General features: G+C 65.6%; 1 protein-coding gene across 3 annotated transcripts; it reads left to right on the top strand.

The window, feature by feature from the left end:
- The first annotated feature begins 7,016 nt into the window (after nt 1-7,016).
- PLPP2 (phospholipid phosphatase 2) lies at nt 7,017-15,207 on the top strand. 3 transcript variants are annotated; one of them, XM_051831551.3, is made up of 6 exons: nt 7,017-7,174; nt 9,110-9,261; nt 9,394-9,671; nt 13,599-13,656; nt 13,874-14,050; nt 14,167-15,207. In XM_051831551.3, exons 1-6 carry the CDS (start codon nt 7,123-7,125, stop codon nt 14,311-14,313), a joined length of 864 nt encoding a protein of 287 aa, XP_051687511.1. In that variant the 5' UTR covers nt 7,017-7,122; the 3' UTR covers nt 14,314-15,207. The 3 variants fall into 3 exon arrangements, with proteins under 3 accessions (XP_051687511.1, XP_051687512.1, XP_089172253.1); XM_051831552.3 differs by having other exon boundaries at nt 7,032-7,170; XM_089316127.1 differs by lacking the exon at nt 7,017-7,174 and adding an exon at nt 8,002-8,084.
- The last annotated feature ends 7,395 nt before the right edge of the window (nt 15,208-22,602 follow it).

The following is a 22,602-nucleotide window of genomic DNA, read 5'->3' as shown; positions in this document are numbered from 1 at the left end:
GGGCTGCCATGGTGGGCTCGGGGTCTCCGTGGGGGTCTCCGAGGGGGTCTCTGTGGGGGCCTCCCTGGGCGCGGCCAGGCACAGGCTCCGGCACGGAGCTGAGTGGGTGGAGTGTCGAGGGTTTCCACAACATGCCAGGGAGGGCGGACGTGGGATGCAGAGAGGGTCTCTGCCCCTTGGGGGCGCCGATGGGTCAGCTGGAGCTTGCTGGGCCCCGGGCTGGGGGTGGAGGTGGAGGGCGTGGGGCAGTGGCGTGGGGCATGATCAGGTGGGAGCCCCTGCAGGCCTGTGTGGTGCTGCAGCTGGGGGGGGGGGTGGAAGCCGAGATTGGGGTCCACCTGCAGGCCTGTGGGGGGGAGCGAGAGCTCCCAGGGTCCAGGTCTGGTCGCGGGGGAGCTGGTGGTACCAGGAGCCAGGGCGGGGCAGAGGTTAGGAAGCAGCGCTGGGCTGTCGTGGGCACCCTGAACGGCACCGCGCGGCTGTCTTCACAGCAGTGGTGGTGCAGGCTGTCCCGAGACGGGCAGGGCGGGCTGCATGGAGGCCCTGGGCCGCCCCTGTGCTGCGGGTCAGGGTCAGGGTCAGGGTGCGCTGCTCCCGGCCACCCCTTGTCCTTGCCGTGTGTGCATTTAGGTAGTAGGCACTGGGCTGGCCCGGTGGCGCAGCGCCGGCATCCCACGGAGGAGTCCCCTGCTCTGTGCCTGGAAAGGCAGGAGGACGGGGCCTGCACCCGCTCCTGGCTCCTGGCTCCTGGCTCCTGGCTCCTGGCTCCTGGCTCCTGGCTGCAGCCCGGCCCCGCCCTGGTGGTCGTGGCCATCTGAAAAGTCGGCGGTGGAAGGTCTGTGTCCCCACCCCGGCTCTCCCTTCAGGTTCCCCATTTCTAGGGACGCCCAGTGTGCTCACCCCCTGGAGGAGACTAGTCTCCGTTGCGCCCGTGTGGTACAGGCTCCTCTGGGCCCACCGAGGAGCTTGGTTCCGGCTCATGTGGCCGGCGTGGCTGCGCTGCGAGTCGCTGGCATGAGCAGTGCTGGCCTCGTGTCCCGCTGGCGGCTCCTGCAGCAGCTGGCTGCCGGGGAGGGTCTCAGTGGCAGTGCTGCTTGGTGGGCCCTGCTGGGGACGGTCAGCTGTCAGCGTCCCTTGTTAACGCATGTCGCAGTGCGTGGACGTGGACATGGACAGCACATCCTGGGCCGCTTGGGAACGGCCGTGTGCAGGCCTCTGTGGGTCCCATGCCTCCTCCCGCCATGTCGTCCGTCCTTTATGTTATGATTGTTACTGATCACGAAGGCAGAGTGACCCTCTGCCTCCTGTCCGCTGCGTTACTTGGGTGGCTGCAGTGGCAGCGGCTGGACCCGGCTCCCGGGTGGGTGCAGGGGCCCGAGCACTGGAGCCGTCCCACGCGTCAGCAGGGAGCTGGGTCGGAAGCGGTGCAGCCAGGACTCAGCTGGTGCTCGCACAGGGGTGCCGCCATCGCAGGCAACGCCACCACGCCGGCCCCAGGGATGGTCACTTTAGGTCTCTGGGCCGGTCTGGGTCGTGCCGACGCCCGGCCAGGCCGCCCAGTGACCCCACGGGCCCGGCTGTCACAGACCTTGCCCATCTCTGCTTGAGAGGAGGCAGGGGGCGGAGTTAGGCTGTGGGTCAGCCAGTGGCTTCAGGGCCAGGATTGGGGGTTGGGCAGGGGCACCACCACCGTCTCCTGCCGCCTGCCCCTCAGTGACGGCGCTGAGCCTGTGTGTGTGTCCAGCACATCCCTGATAAAAGCTGTCCCTGGGGCTGTTCCTGTCAGCTGGCCAGGCGAGGGGCCTGGACAGGCCTCCGAGGCGGCAGGGCGGGAGGAGACAGGCCTCTTCCTTCAGACCAAGGGACGGGCGTTGGGCAGGGCAGGGCAGAGCAGGGTTTGGGGAGACGGGCCGGAGCGGGGAGAGACTGCCAGGAACCTCAGGGTGTCTGCTTCCTGCTCTTGCAGGTGGAGCGCAGAGGGGCTGCTGAGCTGGCGAAGGGAGACCCCCACTCCTGGCCTGCGGCTGCCGGGATCCCATGTTCACCTCTGCTTTGGGTCGGAAGGTGGCGCCGAGCTCCTGCCGCCTGCACTGTGTCCACTTGCAGCCCAGACCTGGGTCCAGGCGGTGGTCTCGGCTCTGTGGGAGCCACGGGGAACACACCGTCCTCCGCTCTTGGATGGCGGTAGGAAAAGCTTTGCCTCACCCCAGCCGAACCAGGAGGTCTGGGCAGAGTGGGGCCTGGGTGAGCGAGGAGGCTTCTCGGGGCGACTTCTGTGGTTGCTCAGAGCCCGTGGCCCTGGGCCAGCTGCTGCTCCCCGGTGTGGTCTGCCCGTCCCACTGGGCTGTCTGGGCCTGAGGCCTGACCCTGCGGGGGCCTTTGCCTGGGTTGCAGGGTCGCCAGGTGCATGCAGCGGCTAAGGCACTGCCTGGGACACCTGCGTCCCACAGCACAGTGCCTGGGTTCAAGTCCCAGCTCTGCTCCTAATGGCAACTTCTTGCTACTAAGTACATGGGTCCCTGCCACCCTCGGGGGAAGTGGGGATCGGGTTCCTGACCCTGACTTAGGCCCAGGCCCGGCCCGAGCTGCTGTGGGCATTCGGGGTGTGAACCAGGCAGCGGAAGAGCTGACTGTCCTCAAATGGATGTATTACTGATTTTTAATTTATAGATAAGTCAATGGGAACAACAGTTGTGTGAAAATGTTAGGATGAAGATACCCTGTGCAGTATCAGGGACTCCAAACACTTCAGGAAAAACTCGCATTTTCATCAACTTTAAAAAAAAGAGTATTTGAAAGGCTTAGAGTGCTTCCATCCGTGGGGTCACTCCCCAAATGGCCACAGTGGCTGGGGCTGGCCCAGGCCGAAGTCTGGAGTCAAGAGCTCCACCGGGTCTCCCACGTGGGTGCAGGGGATGCAGCACTTGGGCCATCTTCTGTTGCTTGTGGTTTTTTTTTTTTTTTTTTTTAATTTGACAGTTATAGACAGCGAGCGAGAGAGAGACAGAGAGAAAGGTCTTCTGTTGGTTCACCCTCCAAATGGCCGCTGCGGCCAGAACTGTGCTGAGCTGAAGCCAGGAGCCAGGTGCTTCCTTCCAGTCTCCCATGTGGGTACAGGCGCCCAAGCACCTGGGCCATCGTCCACTGCCCTCCCGGGCCACAGCAGAGAGCTGGACTGGAAGAGGAGCAGCCGGGACTAGAACCCGGGGCCCATTTGGGATGCCAGCGCTGCAGGTGGAGGATTAACCAAGTGAGCCATGGCGCTGGCCCCTTTGGCTGCTTTCCCAGGCCAACAGCAGGGAGCTGGGATGGAAGCGGAGCAGCCAGGACTGGAATTGGTGCCCAGGCGGGATGCCAGCGCCGCAGGTGTCCAGTTAGCTCACTGGCCCCTTTGAGAGCTTCTGAAGTCCACTTCAGTCACAAGGATCTTCTGTCCCTGTCTCCAGGAGGAACGGACTCCTGCAGGTGCAGGAAGGTGTGCGTCCAGCAGAGGGCACCTGTGTGCCCACCTGGCCCAGACTGGAGCCTTTGCTGTGGGCGCCCATGGCTTGTGCAGATTTTGAAAGGTGGCCCCATAGTTAGCAGTTAGCACCCAGGAAACGCGTGGGTCCCTGCCTGGTGAGGCTGTCACAGTTCGGCCCCTGGGCAGGAGAAGCTGGTGGAACCCCCCTGTGTTGGGGGCACACAGTCAACCCCCAGGGGAAGTCCCTTGGCCCCGCGGGCAGTCCCAGCTCTTCCAGGAGTCACTGGTTCCTGTTCTGGGAAACTAGACAACAGCCCGGGGTGTGTTTGGAGTTGAGGGGCGGGACTGAGGGGTTCCTGGGATGCCGGCTGCTCGGAGCTGAAACCTACAGGGTCCCCTTACCCCTGATGCCAGAAGCTGTGTGTGCCCAAGGTTGGCTGGGGCCGGTGTTGTGGCACAGGGGCTGAGCGCCCGCTTGCGGGGCCGGCATCCATGTCAGGGCGCTGCCACCTGGGTGAGCTCCTGGTTCCAGGACTCCGCCCGGCCGAGCCCTGGCCGTCGGAGCCATTTGCCGGTGAACCAGCAGGTGGGAGGTTTCTCTCTGCTGCTCTGAGTTTTCAGATAAATAAATAAATAAATAAAAATCCCAGCTAGCAGTGTGCAGTTGGGGGTTCCAAGGTCACGGGCGCTGGATTCGAACTTGGAAAGCTGTGCACGCAGGAAGCGGTGCCTTTCACAGGTCCGCCGGGCACCCGCCCAGGTGCTTCCCCAGCATTTCCCAGGCCACGGAATCCTCCGGCAACCCAATGGGGCTGTGGGTAGAGGCCTGGCTTTCCCCACCACCCACCCATGAGGCTTTCCTGCCCACCACCTGCGTTTGATGCCTTGGCCCCAGGGGGGAGGAGCAGGCTGGGGGGCAGCCAAGGCAGGGTGGTAGTCCCCTTGGGTGGCACCTGCTTTACTGGGCAAGGCCGTCAGTCTTCCTGGGGGCCCCTTATGAGGTCGGCGGGGGCCCCCGGGCGGCACAGCTGCCGCCCTGTCTCTGGAGGACGCAGTGTGGGCTCGGGGCCCTCACCACCGGTCCCTTTTCCAAATTTGCCATCTGGAGGTAGGGAAGCCAGGACCCTGCGCCCTCCTGGGCGCGTTGGTGTAGAGGGGCCACCCAGCTAACAGATGTGGGAGGTGACCCGGGGTCTGACCCCAATCTTCGCCGCAGTCTAATCCTGACCCTGCCGAGGGATTTTAAGGACTGACCCAAATCCCGACGGGAGGGAGGAGCGGGAGGGGCCCCTGCAGCTTCCGCTCCCGGCTCTGCTCGGCTCTGGGCCCCGGCACCCCCCCCCCCCCCCGCACGCAGCAGGTGCTCGACAAAAGAACCGCGGCCCCCGGAACCCCAGCGTAGCCCGGAGTCCCCGAAGGCGCTGGGACCCCGCATCCCCGCACGTGCCTTACCGGACTTTTCCCACAACCCCGAAGGCCTGTGCTCTGTATGCGTGAACGAATGAACGAAGGCACGCGCGCGCCCACGCGGGACATCGGCGGCGGCCTGGCCAGCGCGTGTGGGGTCCTGGGGACTCCCCCCGCCCCAGACGCTGCTCCCTCGGTAGCCGGCCCGGGGCCGTCGGCGACGGCTCTCCAGGATGGGGGGTAGTTGCCGCAGAGCGTCCGGGGGTGGCCGCCGGTGCGTCCGGCGCTGGGGCCGTGGGTGCTACGGACTTCAGCTCCCCCGGCTTGGGTGGCCCCGACCCCCAGGCGCGAGGCTCCCGGCTCCCCAGGACCTGCGGGGGGTGGGGTGGGTTCGAGTCCTGCCGCTCCACTTCCAAGCCAGCTTCCCGCGGACTGCCCGGGAGGCGGCGGAGGACGCCCGCGTGCTCGGGCCCCGCACCCACGCGGGTTTCGGCCTGGCCCAGCACCGGCCGTTGCGGCCATTCGGGGAGTGACCCAGAGGATGGAGAACTTTCTCTTCAAAATAAATAAATTTTTAAAAATAAATAAACACACCAGACTCGGGTCACAGGCGCGGGGCTGGTCCCGGGCTGGCTTCCTGCGAGCGCTCTCGCCGCCGCCCCCACGCGGGGCTGAAACCTTGATCAGTGCAAGGGGGTGGGGGTCCGCGGGCGCTGGGTAGGGCGGCGCTGGGTCCTCGCCCTGCCCCGAGACCCCTCCCACCCGCGTCCGTCCGGGGACCCCGCCCCGAGACCCCTTCCAAGCCCGCGCCCGTCGTGGGGGCCCCGCCCCGAGACCCCATCCATGCCCGCGTCCGTCCGGGGACCCCGCCCGAGACCCCGTCCATGCCCTGCCCCAGACCCCTCCCACCCGCGTCCGTCCGGGGACCCCTCCCCGAGATCCCTTCCAAGCCCGCGCCCGTCGTGGGGGTCCCGCCGCGCCCCAAGACCTTTCCCACCCGCGTCCGTCCGGGGACCCCTCCCCGAGATCCCTTCCAAGCCCGCGCCCGTCGTGGGGGTCCCGCCGCGCCCCAAGACCTTTCCCACCCGCGTCCGTCCGGGGACCCCTCCCCGAGATCCCTTCCAAGCCCGCGCCCGTCGTGGGGGCCCAGGCCCGAGACCCCTTCCATGCCCGCACCCGTCGTGGGGTCCCGCCGCTCCCCAAGACCCCTCCTACCCGCGTCCGTCGTGGGGGCCCCGCCCCGAGACCCCTTCCATGCCCTGCTCCGAGACCCCTCCCACCCGCGTCCGTCTGGGGACCCCGCCCCGAGACCCCTTCCATGCCCGCGCCCGTTGTGGGGGTCCCGCCGCTCCCCAAGACCCCTCCCACCCGCGTCCGTCTGGGGACCCCGCCCCGATACCCCTTCCATGCCCGCGCCCGTTGTGGGGGTCCCGCCGCTCCCCAAGACCCCTCCCACCCGCGTCCGTCGTGGGGGCCCCGCCCGAGACCCCTTCCATGCCCTGCTCCGAGACCCCTCCCACCCGCGTCCGTCGTGGGGGCCCCGCCCTGAGACCCCTTCCATGCCCGCGCCCCAAGACCCCTCCCACCCGCGTCCGTCCGGCGACCCCTCCCCGAGACCCCTTCCAAGCCCGCGCCCGTCGTGGGGGTCCCGCCGCGCCCCAAGACCTTTCCCACCCGCGCCCGTCCGGGGACCCCGCCCCGAGACCCCTTCCAAGCCCGCACCCGTCGTGGGGTCCCGCCGCTCCCCAAGACCCCTCCCACCCGCGTCCGTCGTGGGGGCCCCACCCCGAGACCCCTTCCATGCCCGCGCCCCGAGACCCCTTCCATGCCCGCGCCCGTCGTGGGGGTCCCGCCGCGCCCCAAGACCCCTCCCACCTGCGTCAGTCGTGGGGACCCCGCCCCGATACCCCTCCCACCCGCGTCCGTCCGGGGACCCCGCCCCAAGACCCCTTCCAAGCCCGCACCCGTCGTGGGGGTCCCGCCGCGCCCCAAGACCCCCCCACCCGCGTCTGTCGTGGGGGCCCCGCCCCGAGACCCCTTCCCTGCCCTGCTCCGAGACCCCTCCCACCCGCGCCCGTCCGGGGACCCCTTGCGCGCGCGCACGCGCCGCCCTCGGCGCCCCGCCCCGCCGCGCCGCGCCCCCGTCCAGCCCTGCCCGCACGGGGCGGGCTCCGCGGCCATGTGACCGGCGCCGAGCCGCGACGGGTCGCGCTGGGACGGGCGTCGGGGGCGCGGGGCGCCCGGCGGGCGAGATGCGGCGGAGCTGGGTCTTCGTGCTGTTGGACGTGCTGTGTGTGCTGGTCGGTAAGGGCTCGGGGACCCCCGGGGCGGGCGCGCAGCTCGGGCCGGGCGGCTCCGGCGGCCGGGACTCGGCGCCCGCCCCACGCGCCCTGCGCGGGTCCAGCTGTTCCCCGCGACGCTCTGGCGCGGCCGGAGGTCGCCGAGACCCGAGCCCCGGGGCCCGGCGCGTACCCGGCTCGTCGCGGCAGGAAGTGGCCGCGCAGGGGCCGCGCCTCCCCCTGGCCCTGCGCCGGGCGGGCGGTGACTCACGCGGGCGGCGACCGGGCGCGGGCGGGCCCCGGGCAGGGGGCGCGGGCGCCGGGGGTCGGCGCTCCCGGCGCGCTCGGACCCTGTGCGCTGGCCGGGACTCGATCCCTGCGCGGGCTGGGCAGGTCCAGCCGCGCCCTCCCCGCGGGCTCTGCAAAGTCGGGCCCCCGGGGCGGACGGGGACGAACCTGTCGGGCCGGTTCCCTGGCCGGGTGGGGGAGGGGGCTTCCCAAGCCCCCTGCCCGCTGCGCGCCCCGCCCCGGGGTCCTCTGGACAAAGGCTCGGATTTGTCCTGGGCTCGCAGCCGCGGTCCCGAAACTCTGCCCAGGGTCCCGGTTCCCGGCGCCCGCCCCTCGGCCTGTGCCCGCCTCTGCGCTGGGCGAGGGAGGGGAGGGTCGTGGAGCCCTGGCCCCCTCCCTGTCTCAGAGGACGCCCCTCTGGGAGTGGCCTAGGGGCAGCAGGAATTCCCCCCGGCCCTGGGCACGGTGTCCGGAGCACCTGCGTCATTTATCTAAACTCTGGGCGCTCTCTGCCCGCGGGCTGAAATGGAGTAAATAATTAACCCTCTCCACCCTGCAGCCGGGCCAGCCTGGGAGCTCCTACCTTGCTGACCTGCGGCCCGTGGGGCAGTGGACAGTGCACGCGGAAGTGGGGTGGAGCCGACCAGGTTGGGCTCTGGGTTCCAAAGGAAGACATCTGGTGCCGAGGGCCTGGGGTCCATCCTTGTGACCCTGGCCACTTGGGCTGTGCTGTTGAGGGTCATGTGATGCGATGCCTCAGCCTCTGCCTAGCCCTGGGCTGTCCTGCTGCAGGCTGTGTGTGCGCTCATGGGTACATGTCTGCGTGCGTGTGGAAGCCCCGCCCCTCTCCTGTCCCCTCTGTGTTCAAGGCCCACGCCCTCCTACACCCTCCTACGCCCTCCTACGGCCCTCCTACATTTGTCAGCCCCGGCCACCCCCTGGGGCAAAGGGCCCTGCAGACTGTGCCTTCTTGGAACTGACCTGGGGTTTTCCTGACTTCCTAATGCTTGGGGTGGGAGCTGCCCCTGCCCAGGTCCTGTGCTGCTGGCTGCAGTACCCCAGCCACCCCTGGCCCAGCAGGGCTGGGGACCCTGGTGCTGGTGGCCGTGCCTTCCTAACAGTGCTGCTTGTGGTCCCTGCACACTGAGTGCCCTGCGGCCAAGGACCGTGTGGCCAGCTCTTGGAGGGTCACTTGGGGAGCAGGTGCAGGTGTGAGGTCCTCACAGCCGGCACGTGCCCCGCCCGGGTGCGTTTCTGACTCCGTGGCCAGCTCTGGAGCCCATTAAACACCTGCTCTGGCCAGGCCTCGAGCAGGCCCCGGGACTCTGCCCTGGGCACCACAGGCCCTTGGTGCTCGTGGGAGGATGGGGGGACATCCAGGCGTGTCCCACGAGTGACCGTGGAGTCTGTCTGGATAGTGGTACCCGGGGGTCGGCGGGCAGGCGGAGCCGAGGCAGGAGGGAGGTGCTGGGGCCCCGTACGGAGGGCTGGGTGGCACTGTTTGTCCAGGAGCAGAAAGGGGCAGGTGGCCTGGGAGGAGCCGCGTGTGCCCAGGGTGCTGGCTCCAGCTCCCACCGGGACCGGGAAAGCTCCTGGCTGCAGGACCCCGCAGAGCAGGGGTGGGCGCGTGGGGGAGGGAGCCCCAGCCTCTCTGCCTCTCTCCCTGCCCCAGCCTCTCTGCCCTTCGCCGTCCTCACGCTGGTGAACACTCCGTACAAGCGCGGATTCTACTGTGAAGATGAGTCCATCCGGTACCCCTACCGCCCAGATACCATCACCCACGGGCTCATGGCCGGGGTCATCATCACAGCCACTGTGGTGCTCGTAAGCCGGGGGTGGGTGGGGTGGGGCGGGGCAAAGACCCGGCCTGGGTGTCTGGTGGGGGAGGTCGCGGGTTCGCGGTGCCTCCCGGTGTGGGCCCTGCAGCCCAGCGGGGCCCGGCCGCTGCTGTTGCAGGTGTCGGCGGGGGAGGCCTACCTGGTGTACACAGACCGTCTCTATTCCCGCTCTGAGTTCAACAACTACGTGGCGGCCGTGTACAAGGTGCTGGGCACCTTCCTGTTTGGGGCTGCGGTGAGCCAGTCGCTGACGGACCTGGCCAAGTACATGATCGGCCGCCTGCGCCCCAACTTCCTGGCTGTGTGCGACCCTGACTGGAGCCAGGTGAACTGCTCGGCGTACGTGCAGCTGGACAAGGTGTGCAGGGGGAGCCCTGCCAACGTCACCGAGGCCAGGTGGGTGCAGGGGGACCCGGGGCCTGAAACACCAGGTCCACTCCCACTGCTGCTGGAATCCTTTATCCCCCCCCCGCCCCGATTTATTTATTTATTTGAAAGGCAGAGTTATAGAGAGGGAGAGGCAGAGACTGCTTCCCTCCCCCAGTGGCTGCAAAAGCCAGCTGTGGGCAGGCCAAGGCCCGGAGCCAGGAGCTCCACCTGGGTCTCCCGTGTGGGTGCAGGGGCCGAGCACGGCGGCTGTCACTACCAGGCCGTCACAGTAGCAGGAAGCTGTGCAGGAAGCGAAGTAGCTAGAACTCCAACATGGGCTGGCAGTGTTGCCAGCGGCGGCTCACCTTGCTGGGCCACGGTGGCGGCTGGTTTGTGTATGTTTTTCTGTCTCTACCTTTCAAATAAATAAAAATATATGAATATTTAAACATCTATTTCAGATGAATACCACTTGAGTTCCAATATTATGCAAACGTCTCTCTGCCTGTCTCGTCCCTGTGGTGTACCGTCACAGGTCACCTCTGCGTTGGCTGGGTCACGTGGGGGCCAGCCCCGTGCTGCAGCCCGGAAAGCCGCCACCATGATACTGGCGCCCCACGTGGGCGCCGGTTCGAGTCCTGGCTGCTCCTCTTCCGACCCGGCTCCCTGCTAATGGCCTGGGAAAGCAGTGGGGGGTGGCCCGAGTGCTCACACCTGTTCCACTGACATGGGAGACCCAGGTGTAGTTCCTGGCTCCCGGTTCCGGCCTGGTCTGGGCGCAGCCGTTGTGGCCGTTTGGGGAATGAACCAGCAGATGGAAGATCTCTCTCTGTGTCGCTCTGCCTTTGAAATAACTAAATGTATAAGCGGCGTCTGGGAGGAGACCGTGGCTGCCGTCGCCGGCGCGTGCGGTGGACTGATGCCCCGCCGAGGAGCCCCGTGGTGTTCCTGGTGTGGGAGGAGACCGTGGCTGCCGTCGCTGGCGCGTGCGGTGAGCTGATGCCCCACGAGGAGCTGCGTGGTGTTCCTGGTGTGGGAGGAGACCGTGGCTGCCGTCGCCGGCGCGTGCGGTGGACTGATGCCCCGCCGAGGAGCTGCGTGGTGTTCCTGGTGTGGGAGGAGACCGTGGCTGCCGTCGCCGGCGCGTGCGGTGGACTGATGCCCCGCCGAGGAGCCACGTGGTGTTCCTGGTGTGGGAGGAGACCGTGGCTGCCGTCGCCGGCGCGTGTGGTGGGCTGATGCCCCGCCGAGGAGCCGCGTGGTGTTCCTGGTGTGGGAGGAGACCGTGGCTGCCGTCGCTGGCGCGTGCGGTGAGCTGATGCCCCACGAGGAGCCGCGTGGTGTTCCTGGTGTGGGAGGAGACCGTGGCTGCCGTCGCCGGCGCATGCGGTGGGCTGATGCCCCGCCGAGGAGCTGCGTGGTGTTCCTGGTGTGGGAGGAGACCGTGGCTGCCGTCGCCGGCGCGTGCGGTGGACTGATGCCCCGCCAAGGAGCCGCGTGGTGTTTGCATTCTGTCGTCGTGGCTGAGGTCACCGTGGTTTCTGGAGGGCAGTGTGGCAGATGGAGGACTCCTGGGCTCAGCTCTGGCACAGTGAGCTAAGCGGCCACATGCAACACCGTGGCCCACGTGGGCGCCGGTTCGAGCCCCGGTGGCTACTTCCAGACCAGCTCCTGCTGTGGCCTGGAAGGCAGTGGAGGAGGGCCCAGTGCTTGGGCCCTGCACCCACGTGGGGGACCGGATGGAGCTCCTGGCTCCCGGCCGCGGATCAGCGCAGCTTCCACTGTTCAGCCACTGGGAAGTGCACCATGGGTGGAAGATACTCTCTCTGATTCTGCCTTTCAAATAAATTAATAAGTATTTGAAAACAAAAATATTTACTTCTCAAAAAAAAAAAAAAAAAACACGCTGTGGCTGTGATTTAGAGTCCCTTGTGCCTGATGAGTCCCCTTCTCAGATACTGCCGGCCCCGTCTCTGTGGTGGGCTGAGCCCTGTGCGGTTCTGATCCTGTCTGGGCTGTGGTGGGACTGAGCTGTGTGGCCCCGGGTCTGGGCTGTGGTGGGGCTGGGCTGTGGGGCCCCGGGTCTGTGTCTGGACTGTGTGGCCCTGTGTCTGGGCTCTGGTGGGGCTGGACTATATGGCTTCGTGTCTGGGCTGTGTGGCCCTGGCTCTGTGTCTGGGCTGTGGTGGGGCCAAGCTGTGTGGCCCTGACTCTGTGTCTGGGCTGTGGTGGGGCCAAGCTGTGTGGCCCTGGCTCTGTGTCTGGGCTGTGGTGGGGCCGAGCTGTGTGGCCCCGGCTCTGTGTCTGGGCTGTGGTGGGGCCGAGCTGTGTGGCCCCGGGTCTGTGTCTGGGCTGTGGTGGGGCCGAGCTGTGTGGCCCCGGCTCTGTGTCTGGGCTGTGGTGGGGCCGGGCTGTGTGGCCCCGGCTCTGTGTCTGGGCTGTGGTGGGGCCGGGCTGTGTGGCCCCGGCTCTGTGTCTGGGCTGTGGTGGGGCCGGGCTGTGTGGCCCTGGCTCTGTGTCTGGGCTGTGGTGGGGCCGGGCTGTGTGGCCCTGGCTCTGTGGCCCTGGCTCTGTGTCTGGGCTGTGGTGGGGCCGAGCTGTGTGGCCCTGGCTCTGTGTCTGGGCTGTGGTGGGGCTGGGCTGTGTGGCCCTGGCTCTGTGTCTGGGCTGTGGGGGGGCCGAGCTGTGTGGCCCTGGCTCAGTGTCTGGGCTGTGGCTCTGTGGCTAGGCTGTGTGGTTTCCTCTGAGTGGCCGCATTTGGAGTTCTTTCAGCTCTGGGTGTGTGGATTAATGCTTCTTCCAGAACGGGGGATTCTCTGCCACTGTTCAGTGTCCCTGTGCACGCCCCCGGCCTGTCCAGGCGTGGACGTGGACGTGGCTGTCGGTGTTGGCCGCGGTGGCGCTGCTTCACTGTTCCCACAGTCAGGCTGAGGCTCCCTGGCCGACCCGCCCCGAGCCCTGGCCTGATTGTTTTCCCTTGAGATCTAGAATTTCCAGCCGCCTCCTTTCGGGACGTCTGTTTCTCTTCGTGTTCTCGTGGTCCTGTTGGGTCTTGGCTGGCTTTGGCGGAGCGTTTGTCTTCTCAGGGCAGCCCGAGCCCAGCCTTTAGGGACCGACCCCCGCTCCCTGCGGCTGCGGCGTCGTGGGCGTTCCTGGTGCATCCGAGAACCAGGCATCTGAATATTGCAGTACAGGGGCTCGGGGACAGCCTGCCTTGTCGCAGGCGGGTGAGTGTTGTCGCTGTTGCCACGGCCGCGTCCCCTCTCTCCTGTGTGCCCTCCGCGCCCGGTGTCTTTGTTTAATTGCTGCTTGCTTGACGTTATGAGGTCTGTGGCTCCTGGCTTGCTCCCTGTGCAGGTCGGGCTGTACTCAGCGCCTGAGTGTTTCCCTGCCCCCTTCGCCTCCCCTTCCTGTCTGTGCTGAGCCTGGGCACAGCCCTGGTTCTGCACTGGGCTCGCTGGCTGGTGCAGGGCCCTGGGCGGCGGCCGCTGGTCTCTGCTGTGTTGCAGGAGTCTGAGACACACAGGCCCCCGGGCGGTGGCCCCCAGTCTGGAGGATCCCCTGTGGCCCACACCCGAGGGAGCCACCACCTGGCCGCCGCCCTGCTGTGGGCCCCCCTGGCTCTCGACCCTCCCCTGGGCCACAGCCCCTTCTTTGCTGGCCGCTGCTGGCTGGTGAGAGCGGTGGGCAGTGACCTGGTGCAGCCCTCGGGCTGTGGCTGGGTTCCAGAGCACCACAGAAGGTGCTGTGTTTTTTCAAAGCTTACTTTATTACATGTTTGAAAGGCAGAGGTACAGAGAGAGCGAGCGAGCGAGCTTGTCCATCCGCTGGTTCACTCCCCAGATGCCCACAAAAGCCAGGCTGGGCCAGGCCAAAGCCAGGAGCCAGGAGCTCCCGGGGTGGGGGGTGGGGCTGTGAGTGACCGCTCTCAGAGCCCCGTCCCCGCCCCCCCAGGCTGTCGTTCTACTCAGGACACTCCTCCTTCGGCATGTACTGCATGGCCTTCCTGGCGGTGAGTCCCCTGGGCAGCCGTGGCTGGACCACGGCCCCTTGTCCTGGCCTTGGTGTCCCCATTGTACAGGTGGGTGCGTGAGGGGAGCAGGGGTGGGGGGCAGCGGGCTTGCTTATACGTGGCGGGGGGCCCTGGGGCTCCCAGAGCCGCTCTCTTGCCTCGGTGGGCGTGGGTACACAGGTGGGCACCCCGGCTGACCTGTCCTGCCCTGTCCCAGTTGTACGTACAGGCACGGCTCTGCTGGAAGTGGGCACGGCTGCTGCGGCCCACGGTTCAGTTCTTCCTGGTGGCCTTCGCGCTGTACGTGGGCTACACCCGCGTGTCCGACCACAAGCACCACTGGAGTGACGTTCTCGTCGGCCTCCTGCAGGGGGCGTTGGTTGCTGGTTTCACTGTGAGCTCTGGGCCCTGTCCCGCTGCTGCCCTGTCCGGAAAGCCCCCTTCGGGGACTCGGGCCCGCCCACCCCAGAACCTCTTCGGTCTCCACATTCCCACCCTGTCTCCTCCCAGGTCCGCTACGTCTCAGACTTCTTCAAGCCCCGGCCTCCGCGGCCCTGCCAGGAAGAAGAGGGGCTGGAGCGGAAGCCCAGCCTGTCCCTGACGCTGACCCTCGGCGAGGCCGAGCACAACCACTATGGGCACCCGGCCTCCTCCTGACCCGTGGCCCTGGTCCTGGCCGCGCCTCGCCCGCTCCCCAGGCTGTTGGGAGCAGTGAGCAGGGGCTGCTGCCTGCCCCACCCCCGCTGGACCGGGCGCCCGTGCGTGCGGTGGGGGGTGGATGGGGGCTGTCCCTCCTGTCTTCCTTGGGGCCGGAAGGGACCAGCAGATGAGGTGTTTCTGTAAACTGTGACGGACACGTGGATTTGTGGTACCCTCGGGCCCTTGTCTGATCCGTGGGTCCCCGGTGCTGTCCCTGCAGCAGAGGCCCGGCCCTAGGACGGGGGTCGCCCAGCTCCTGCGTAGGTGGACAGGAGGCCGGCTGCCCCACCTCTTCTGCTCTTCCTCTTGGCCAGTGCTAGAGGCGGGGCCGTGGGTCTGCACACACAGGGGGTGCTCTCCTGGCTGAGAGGGCCTTGGCGGGGGGAGGGGCTGGGGGCAGAGGCCTGGTTGCTGACCCTCCCCCAGCAAGGAGGCCTCTGCCAGGTGCCCCCAGTGAAGGCCTCCGGAGCCAGAGTGGACTTGAGCCTGGCCTGGCGGGGCAGCTGCGTCCCGGGGCGGTGCCGGTGGAGGCCTCACCGAGCACCCTGGCTGCCTGTGGGCTCCTCCCGGCCAGGCCCCCAGACCCTCCGCCCTTGGAGGCCCCAGCGCCTCGCCCTGACCCCTTCCCTCGGACCCCCTGCTCCCTGCTGTCAGCAAGACCCCGGGGCCCCAGGGGCCCCGTAGGAAGCCCCCTCCCTGTGTCCCTGCAGGGCTCCCCTGAGCTCGTCCCCCTGGCTGGCCCCTCCCGCCTGCTGGCCTGGGGACCCAGCCCTTGGAAGTGGTCCCTGAGGGGGACCCACAGAGTTTGCTCTTTGCACGGCTGGGCAGGCAGTAAAGGGTGCGTTTGTCAAATTAGCTCTGCGGTGTGATTGATTTAAGTGTCGGTGCCCCTGCTGGGGCCTCGTCCCCGTCGTGCAGGGAGAGTGAGTGATGCCGCGTCCTGTGTCTCGTGCCGGTGCTGTGGTCAAGTCGGGGAAGGCGACCTGGGTGCCAGTGTGCCGATCTCCGGGGGCTTGGCCGCACTCATGGTGTCGGGCAGGTTCTGGCCCCTGGAGCCCGGGGGTCCCAGGCTGTGCCCTCTACGCACGGGAGGGGGCTGCGGCAGCTGAGGGAAGAGGATCGCATGGATTAGGGGCGCCTGACGCCCACCAACGCCTCCCTCTCCTGCCAGGTGCCGCGGCCTCCAAAGCCAGGATGACTTTACAGTGGTGGTTTTGGCTCCGGCAGCGGAAGCAGCCGCAGTAAACAGCCGTGCCTGTGGTGACACGGGGGGTGCTGGTGCTGGGCCGGTGCCGACCGCGGAGCGGAGGAAGCTGGGGCGGAGCAGGGAAGAGCTGTGCTAGCCAGAGCCACCCCAGAGGGCTCCCGGAGCCAGAGGGGCCGCGGTGTTTGGGGGGACAGTGACTGTCGCCAGAGGCAGAGGCGGCCTCCCAGCCTCAGCAGGGGACGTGGGCGTGAGTCCGGCCTGCGCCTGCTCCTGGGAGGCCTGTGGGGAGCGTTCTCGCCGTGGGAGGCGCGTGGGAGGCCTGTGGGGAGCGTTCTCGCCGTGGGAGGCGCGTGGGAGGCACGTGGGAGGCCTGTGGGAGTGTTCTCGCCGTTGGAGGCCTGTGGGGAGCGTTCTCACTGTGGGAGGCCTGTGGGGAGCGTTCTCGCCGTGGGAGGCGCGTGGGAGGCACGTGGGAGGCCTGTGGGGAGCGTTCTCGCCGTGGGAGGCGCGTGGGAGGCCTGTGGGAGCGTTCCGCCGTGGGAGGCACGTGGAGGCGCGGTAGATCCGAGCTCCGTCTCCCGCCCACCGGCGCTTCTCAGCCTCCGCGTCCTCCCCCGCAGGTGCCGGTCTCCGGTCTCCGGTGCGGTCCGGCAGGTGCGGGTGAGGCCGGGTGGATTGCACGAACCCTGCTTGCGCTTCCTCCGTGCACTCTCGCTGCGGCCCGCGCTGGCGACTGGGACTTCTTCGCGGTGGCTGTGCAGCTTTGCCGCTCCCCTCACGGGGCTGGAACTACCTGAAGACTCCTGAGGAGAATTTCCTCACTCGAAACGCTGCTTTACTTTCAGTGGGGCCACAGCGTTTCCTGTCTTATTCCCCAGACGAATCCCTAGTAAGTCGGAACAATGTAAAATGCTAATTCAAAAAAAAGATTATTTTGACTTTTAAAGTAGTTATTTATTTGGAAGAGTCACAGGAAAAAAAAAAGCAGATTACCCACCTGCTGGCTCCCTCCCGGGATGGCTGCGGCAGCCAGGGCCGGGCCGGGCACAGCCAGGAGCCAGGAGCTGCGTGCTGACCGCCCCCGTGCGGCAGGGGCCCATCACTGTGCCTTCCAGGCCACCAGCGGGGAGCTGGGTCCGGCCTGGAGCTGCCACTCTGCTAGGGTCCCAGCATGGAGCGCGGAGGCTTCCCCGAGGGGGCCGTGACACTGGCCCCTGCGTCTGTGATGTGACCTCCTGAGGGACGCTGCCAGTGCTGGGCTCCCGAGTCGTCCACACGGGCTGGGCGTCCTCTCCCCAGCTGCGGGGGGCAGTGGCGCGGCCCCTCTGAGAAGGGCCGTGCTGCTCCTGGCCTCCTGGGAAGGGGCGCCCGTGCTGTGGCTGGTCCCGTGTGTGCGGGCTGCTGCCTGGTCCCGTGTGTGCGGCAGCCTCACGTCTATGTGGTGGAGGTATCGCAGGGTAGGAAACCCCGGAGGAGGAGTGAGGCAGGTGTGTGGTGCAGGCACTGCCAAAGCGAGTTGACGACTCAGAATCAAGTTCCAGCTGTGGACGCAGCAAGTGAACCAACCCGGTGAGTGAGACGCACCTGTGGCTTGATGATGTCCCCCGGACGCAGCCCCGGCAGGGTGAGTGGAGCCAGTTTGCTGCACGGCCATGAGCCTAGTTGGGAATGCATGGGAGCAGAGGTGTCCGGCTCTGACCGTTACTGCCAGCACCCTCGTCCTCTCCCCTTGCTCATCTGTGGCTTCCCACGCCAGCCGGGAGGAACTGGGCTCCTGCCCTCGCCTGTGACACCCATGGTTCCAGGTGGCGGGTAGATGGTTCCCTTGTGGCACACGGTTCCTGTTGCCCTTGACCTGTGGATTGTACTCATTTCCGGGCGACCTCTTAGGCCAGCGCCTGGTGCCCGCTACTGGCAGCGATGCTTGGTCCCAGCTCTGGTCCCGTGAGATCCTTTGTCCTGTTCTTCACTCCATCCAACGACATGTCCTCCCCCTCAAGGATTTGGCTTTGTCTGAGGGCTCTACCCCTGCCCGAGGGGCAGTGCCGGGGAGGGGTCTCAGGGAGGAGATGCGCTTTGCCCAGGGGATTCGTGAATCGCTCTTGGTTCTGTCAGTTTCCGTGGGTTTTGACAAATGTCGAGTGGCAGGTATCCACCGCTGAAGCCTCATGTGGGGCTTGACCCCTGCCCCCAGGAACCCCGGGCAGCGGCTCTCGTGGTTCTGCCTTTCTTAGAAAGCCATGTTGGGGGGGGGGGCGCATGGTGTGCAGCTTCCGCAGACTGGATCTAAGGATGACCCAGTGAGCTCAGTGCTGTGGCGTTGTGGGCTAAGCCTCTGCCTGCAGCGCCGGCATCCCATAGTGGCGACGGTTCGAGTCCCGGCTGCTCCGCTTCCCATCCAGCTCTCTGCTGCGGCCTGGGAAAGCAGTGGACGATGGCCCAGGTCCTTGGGCCCCTGCACCCGCGTGGGAAACCGGGAAGAAGCTCCTGGCTCTTGGCTTTGGATCCGCACAGCTCTGGCCATTGCGGCCATCTGGGGAGGGGATGAACCAGTGGATGGAAGGCCTATCTCTCTCTGTCTCTCCCTCCCTCTGACTGCAACTCTACCTCTCAAATAAATGAAATAATAATAGTGACGCACAGCCTCGCGTGTTCCTGTTTCCGAATGGTGTTCTGCTGCACAGTGCAGCCCGCTCTGGGTGTGCACTCGGCTGTGAGGGGGAACTCGGATCGAGCCTCTCACCTGGCTTCTGTTTGGACGGCTGTCTCCTCACCCAAGGGGCTCTGGTGGATGGTAATGGTGAGAGTCGCTGGACACAAAACACTGCTCACCCCTGCGCACCCCACCAGCAGGGAATGAAAGCTACTGCAATGGCTGATGGATCTTTCTAAAGATTTTGGCCAGTGTAATAGATGTGCACCGCTCGCTCCCTGTTCTGTAATCAGCTTCCCCCAGGACAAGCCTGCTGCCGTAATTTCTGTGTTTGTCCTGTGTTGGCGAGGTGTCTGATCTTACCCACTGTTGGATCGTCTTCCTGTTGAGTGATTAGTTTCCTACTTTGCATACAAGGTCTTTTCAAGGTGTGACTTCCAAACATTTCCACAATCGAATCATTTTCGTGCAGGGTGGGCATTTTACATTCTAGTAAAGGCCACTTTCTCCCTGTTTCCTCGCGGGGTGGCTTTTGGTGCTTTCTCCAAGGGCTCATCTCTGGGCCGAGGCCGTGGAAAGTCTCCTGGAAGTCACAGCTTTGCATTAGAAAGCTGGGGTCCGGATTATTGCGAGTGAATTTCGTGGAAGCTGTAAATTTTGCGTCTTTGTTAATTTTCTTCAGGTTATTTCTGAGTGGCCTCTTTCTCCACGCACGTGTCCTGGCTCCCTTGAACACAAACGGGCTGTGCTGCGTGGGTCGATTCACTGCCCCGTCACCGTCTGCTCAGTACCTTAGCTCCGGGGCAGGGGCTGGGTGCCGGCGTGCGCGTATCAGCAGTCTCTTCTCAGTCTCCTGTCGTTTACTCTAGCTTTATAAACAGTCTGCAGGCACTTCTGTTGGGAATTTGATTGGGATTCCGCTGACTCTGCCGGTCAAGCTAGAAAGGAATTTCTCTTGGCAGTAGTGAGTGCTGTGCTCCTGCACGAGGAATACCTGTAGTTATTTAGACATCACCTGGTCGTCCCAACCGTGCCTCCAGGTGCTGTGAGTAAATGTGTGTGTGTATTTAGATTTATACCACAGGACTTCAGTTTTTGGGTGCCGTTGATGTTCCAGTTTCCCCCAATTCTAGGTGTTCCTAACTTCTTTTTTTTTTTTTAAAGATTTATTTATTTATTTACTTGAAAGGTTTATTCATTTATTTATTTGAAAGACAGAGTTAGAGGCAGAGACAGGAGGAGATCAGTCATCCATCCACTGGTTCACTCCCCAAATGGCTGTAACGGCTGGAGCTGGGCCAGGCCAAAGCCAGGAGCCAGGAGCTTCTTCTGGGTCTCCCACGCGGGTGCAGGGGCCCAAGGACTTGGGCCATCTTCTGCTGCTTTCCCAGGCCATAACAGGGCGTGGGATCAGAAGTGGAGCAGCCGGGACTCGACTCAGCGCCCGCGTAGGATGCTGGCACCGCAGGCAGCGGCTTTACCCGCTGTGGCACAGCCCCAGCCCCCTAACTTCTAACACACTGGCCTGTGAGCTGGCACCCACTTTCCTTGCCATCTGTCCACTCTGCTCAAGGCTCTGCACGGTGAGTTCTGTTTCAGGTTGGAGTTCCCAGATGATGCTTCAGAGTGACACTGCATCTCAGATTCACTGGGATGGCCAGGATTGGCACGCGGTTGCCTCTAAACCTCGACAGTGGACTGTGGACCCCAGAGGCTGGCAGAGGGTTGGGACCCCCTGAGGCCAGGGCTGCTGTATGGAGCTGCCACCCCTTGACCCCCGAGAGCCTACATCCACTGAGGACGGGGTCCCTGAGAGCCTCCTTCCCCTGGGAGACCCCTGGGAGTCTCCTTGCCCTGGGGTCTGTGGGTTCCACTCTTCTCCGGAGTGGCTGAGACCAGCAGTGTCTCCCTCCACCCGCAGTCAGTGTTTCCACACATCTGAGACACGGATTCCTTGTCATCTTTTGCATTGCGTACTTTGATGCTCGCATATTCTAAATAACTTAAGTAGATGATCATTTACTCCGTTTTTAAAAAGTATTTGTTTGTGAGGCAGACAGAGAGAGCGTGCGAGCCTCCACCTTCCGGTTCATTCCCCAGATGGTTGCAATAGCTGGCACTAGGACCCATGATACAAGGTCCCAAGGACTTGGGGCATCTTCCACGTGCTTTCCCAGGCACGTTAGCAAGGAGCTGGTTAGGAAGTGGATCAGCCTGGACTCGAACTTGCCCCTGTATGGGATGCTGGCCTGACAGGCGGTGGCTTTACCTGCTCCACTGCAGTGCCGGCCCCTGATACACACGTCTTTGAGAGAAATGACAGAGAATGCGCCCCCACCTGCCAGTTAACTCCAGAAATTTCTGCAACAGCCCCAGATGGTGGGGAGCCAGGGACTCAATCCAGTGTCTCACGTGGGTGTTTGACGCCTTCAGTTGAGGCCACCCAGGAGCTGTTTTGGCAGGAAGCTGGAGTCAGGAGCCAGAGCCCAGAATCCAGCCCAGGCACTCAGATGTGGAACTGGGCATCGTAACCGCTCGCCCAGTTGCCGGCCCCGCGTGCATTCTCTTCACCAGTGTCTGCTGTCGGGGCCTGCTCCACTCTGCACCCTCTTTGTTCTCTGAACAGGCCTTGCACAGAAGAAAACTTCATTTTATGAAGTCCACGTTCACAACTTTGTTCTTTTGTGAACTGAACTGTGGTTAGAACTCCCTACCAAATCCAAGGCCACATAGACTCCGGTCTACATTTTTCTAGACTTTCTGCATTTCAGTTTTCAGCATGTAGAGTATTTTGAGCTGATTACACTCATATTCATGACATTCCACATAGTCGTGCCTCACGACTGTCGGGCGAGACCTGGGCTAGTGCGGCCCCTTTCAGCGCGAATTTCCTACGCTGAGGCCTTCGGTCATCGAGAACGACCCCGAATTTGTTCCATTTCCCGGCATGCCGAGCGTCCTGCGCGGAGTCATGGCGGCCACGAGGGGGCGCGCGAACCCGCTTCATCGGACCAACTTCTGCCTTTAGCGTGGGAGACGGAGTCCTCTGACGCGCGACTCCCGTGGGTCCTGGGGGAGACGGAGTGTGAGGGGGACGCCCGCGGGGCCCCACGGGAGACGGAGTGTGAGGCGGGCGCCCGCGGGAGACGGAGTGTGAGGGGGACGCCCGCGGGGCCCCACGGGAGACGGAGTGTGAGGAGGCGCCCGCGGGATTCTGGGAGACGGAGTGTGAGGGAGACACCCGCGGGACTCTGGGAGACGGAGTGTGAGGCGGGCTCCCCCGGGACTCTGGGAGACGGAGTGTGAGGAGGCGCCCGCGGGATTCTGGGAGACGGAGTGTGAGGCGGGCGCCCGCGGGACTCTGGGAGACGGAGTGTGAGGGGGACTCCCGTGGGTCCTGGGGGAGACGGAGTGTGAGGGGGACGCCCGCGGGACTCTGGGAGACGGAGTGTGAGGGGGCGCCCGCGGGGTCCCACGGGAGACGGAGTGTGAGGAGACACCCGCGGGACTCTGGGAGACGGAGTGTGAGGCGGGCTCCCCCGGGACTCTGGGAGACGGAGTGTGAGGGGGCGCCCGCGGGACTCTGGGAGACGGAGTGTGAGGAGGCGCCCGCGGGATTCTGGGAGACGGAGTGTGAGGAGGCGCCCGCGGGATTCTGGGAGACGGAGTGTGAGGAGACACCCGCGGGACTCTGGGAGACGGAGTGTGAGGAGGCGCCCGCGGGATTCTGGGAGACGGAGTGTGAGGAGACACCCGCGGGACTCTGGGAGACGGAGTGTGAGGAGACACCCGCGGGACTCTGGGAGACGGAGTGTGAGGAGACACCCGCGGGACTCTGGGAGACGGAGTGTGAGGCGGGCGCCCGCGGGAGACGGAGTGTGAGGGGGACGCCCGCGGAGCCCCACGGGAGACGGAGTGTGAGGGGGACGCCCGCGGGATTCTGGGAGACGGAGTGTGAGGGGGACGCCCGCGGGACTCTGGGAGACGGAGTGTGAGGAGGCGCCCGCGGGACTCTGGGAGACGGAGTGTGAGGGGGACGCCCGCGGAGCCCCACGGGAGACGGAGTGTGAGGGGGACGCCCGCGGGGCCCCACGGGAGGCGGAGTGTGAGGGGGACGCCCGCGGGACTCTGGGAGACGGAGTGTGAGGAGGCGCCCGCGGGATTCTGGGAGACGGAGTGTGAGGAGACACCCGCGGGACTCTGGGAGACGGAGTGTGAGGAGGCGCCCGCGGGGCCCCACGGGAGACGGAGTGTGAGGGGGACGCCCGCGGGACTCTGGGAGACGGAGTGTGAGGGGGACGCCCGCGGGGCCCCACGGGAGGCGGAGTGTGAGGGGGACGCCCGCGGGACTCTGGGAGACGGAGTGTGAGGCTGGCGCCCGCGGGAT

The sequence above is a fragment of the Oryctolagus cuniculus genome, chromosome 16, assembly GCF_051225735.1.
Source record: "Oryctolagus cuniculus isolate XC-2025 breed Fujian yellow rabbit chromosome 16, ASM5122573v1, whole genome shotgun sequence".
NCBI lineage: Eukaryota > Metazoa > Chordata > Mammalia > Lagomorpha > Leporidae > Oryctolagus > Oryctolagus cuniculus.
The sequence above is the reverse complement of the archived record's forward strand: the minus strand, read 5'-3'. Positions and strand labels throughout refer to the sequence as shown.

Coding starts and splice junctions, on each gene's coding strand:
- PLPP2 (XM_051831551.3), top strand. CDS start 7,123: ATGCGGCGGAGCTGGGTCTTCGTGCTGTTGGACGTGCTGTGTGTGCTG. Junction 9,262..9,393: donor TCACAGCCACTGTGGTGCTC/GTAAGCCGGGGG, acceptor CTGCTGTTGCAG/GTGTCGGCGGGGGAGGCCTA. Junction 14,051..14,166: donor CGTTGGTTGCTGGTTTCACT/GTGAGCTCTGGG, acceptor GTCTCCTCCCAG/GTCCGCTACGTCTCAGACTT.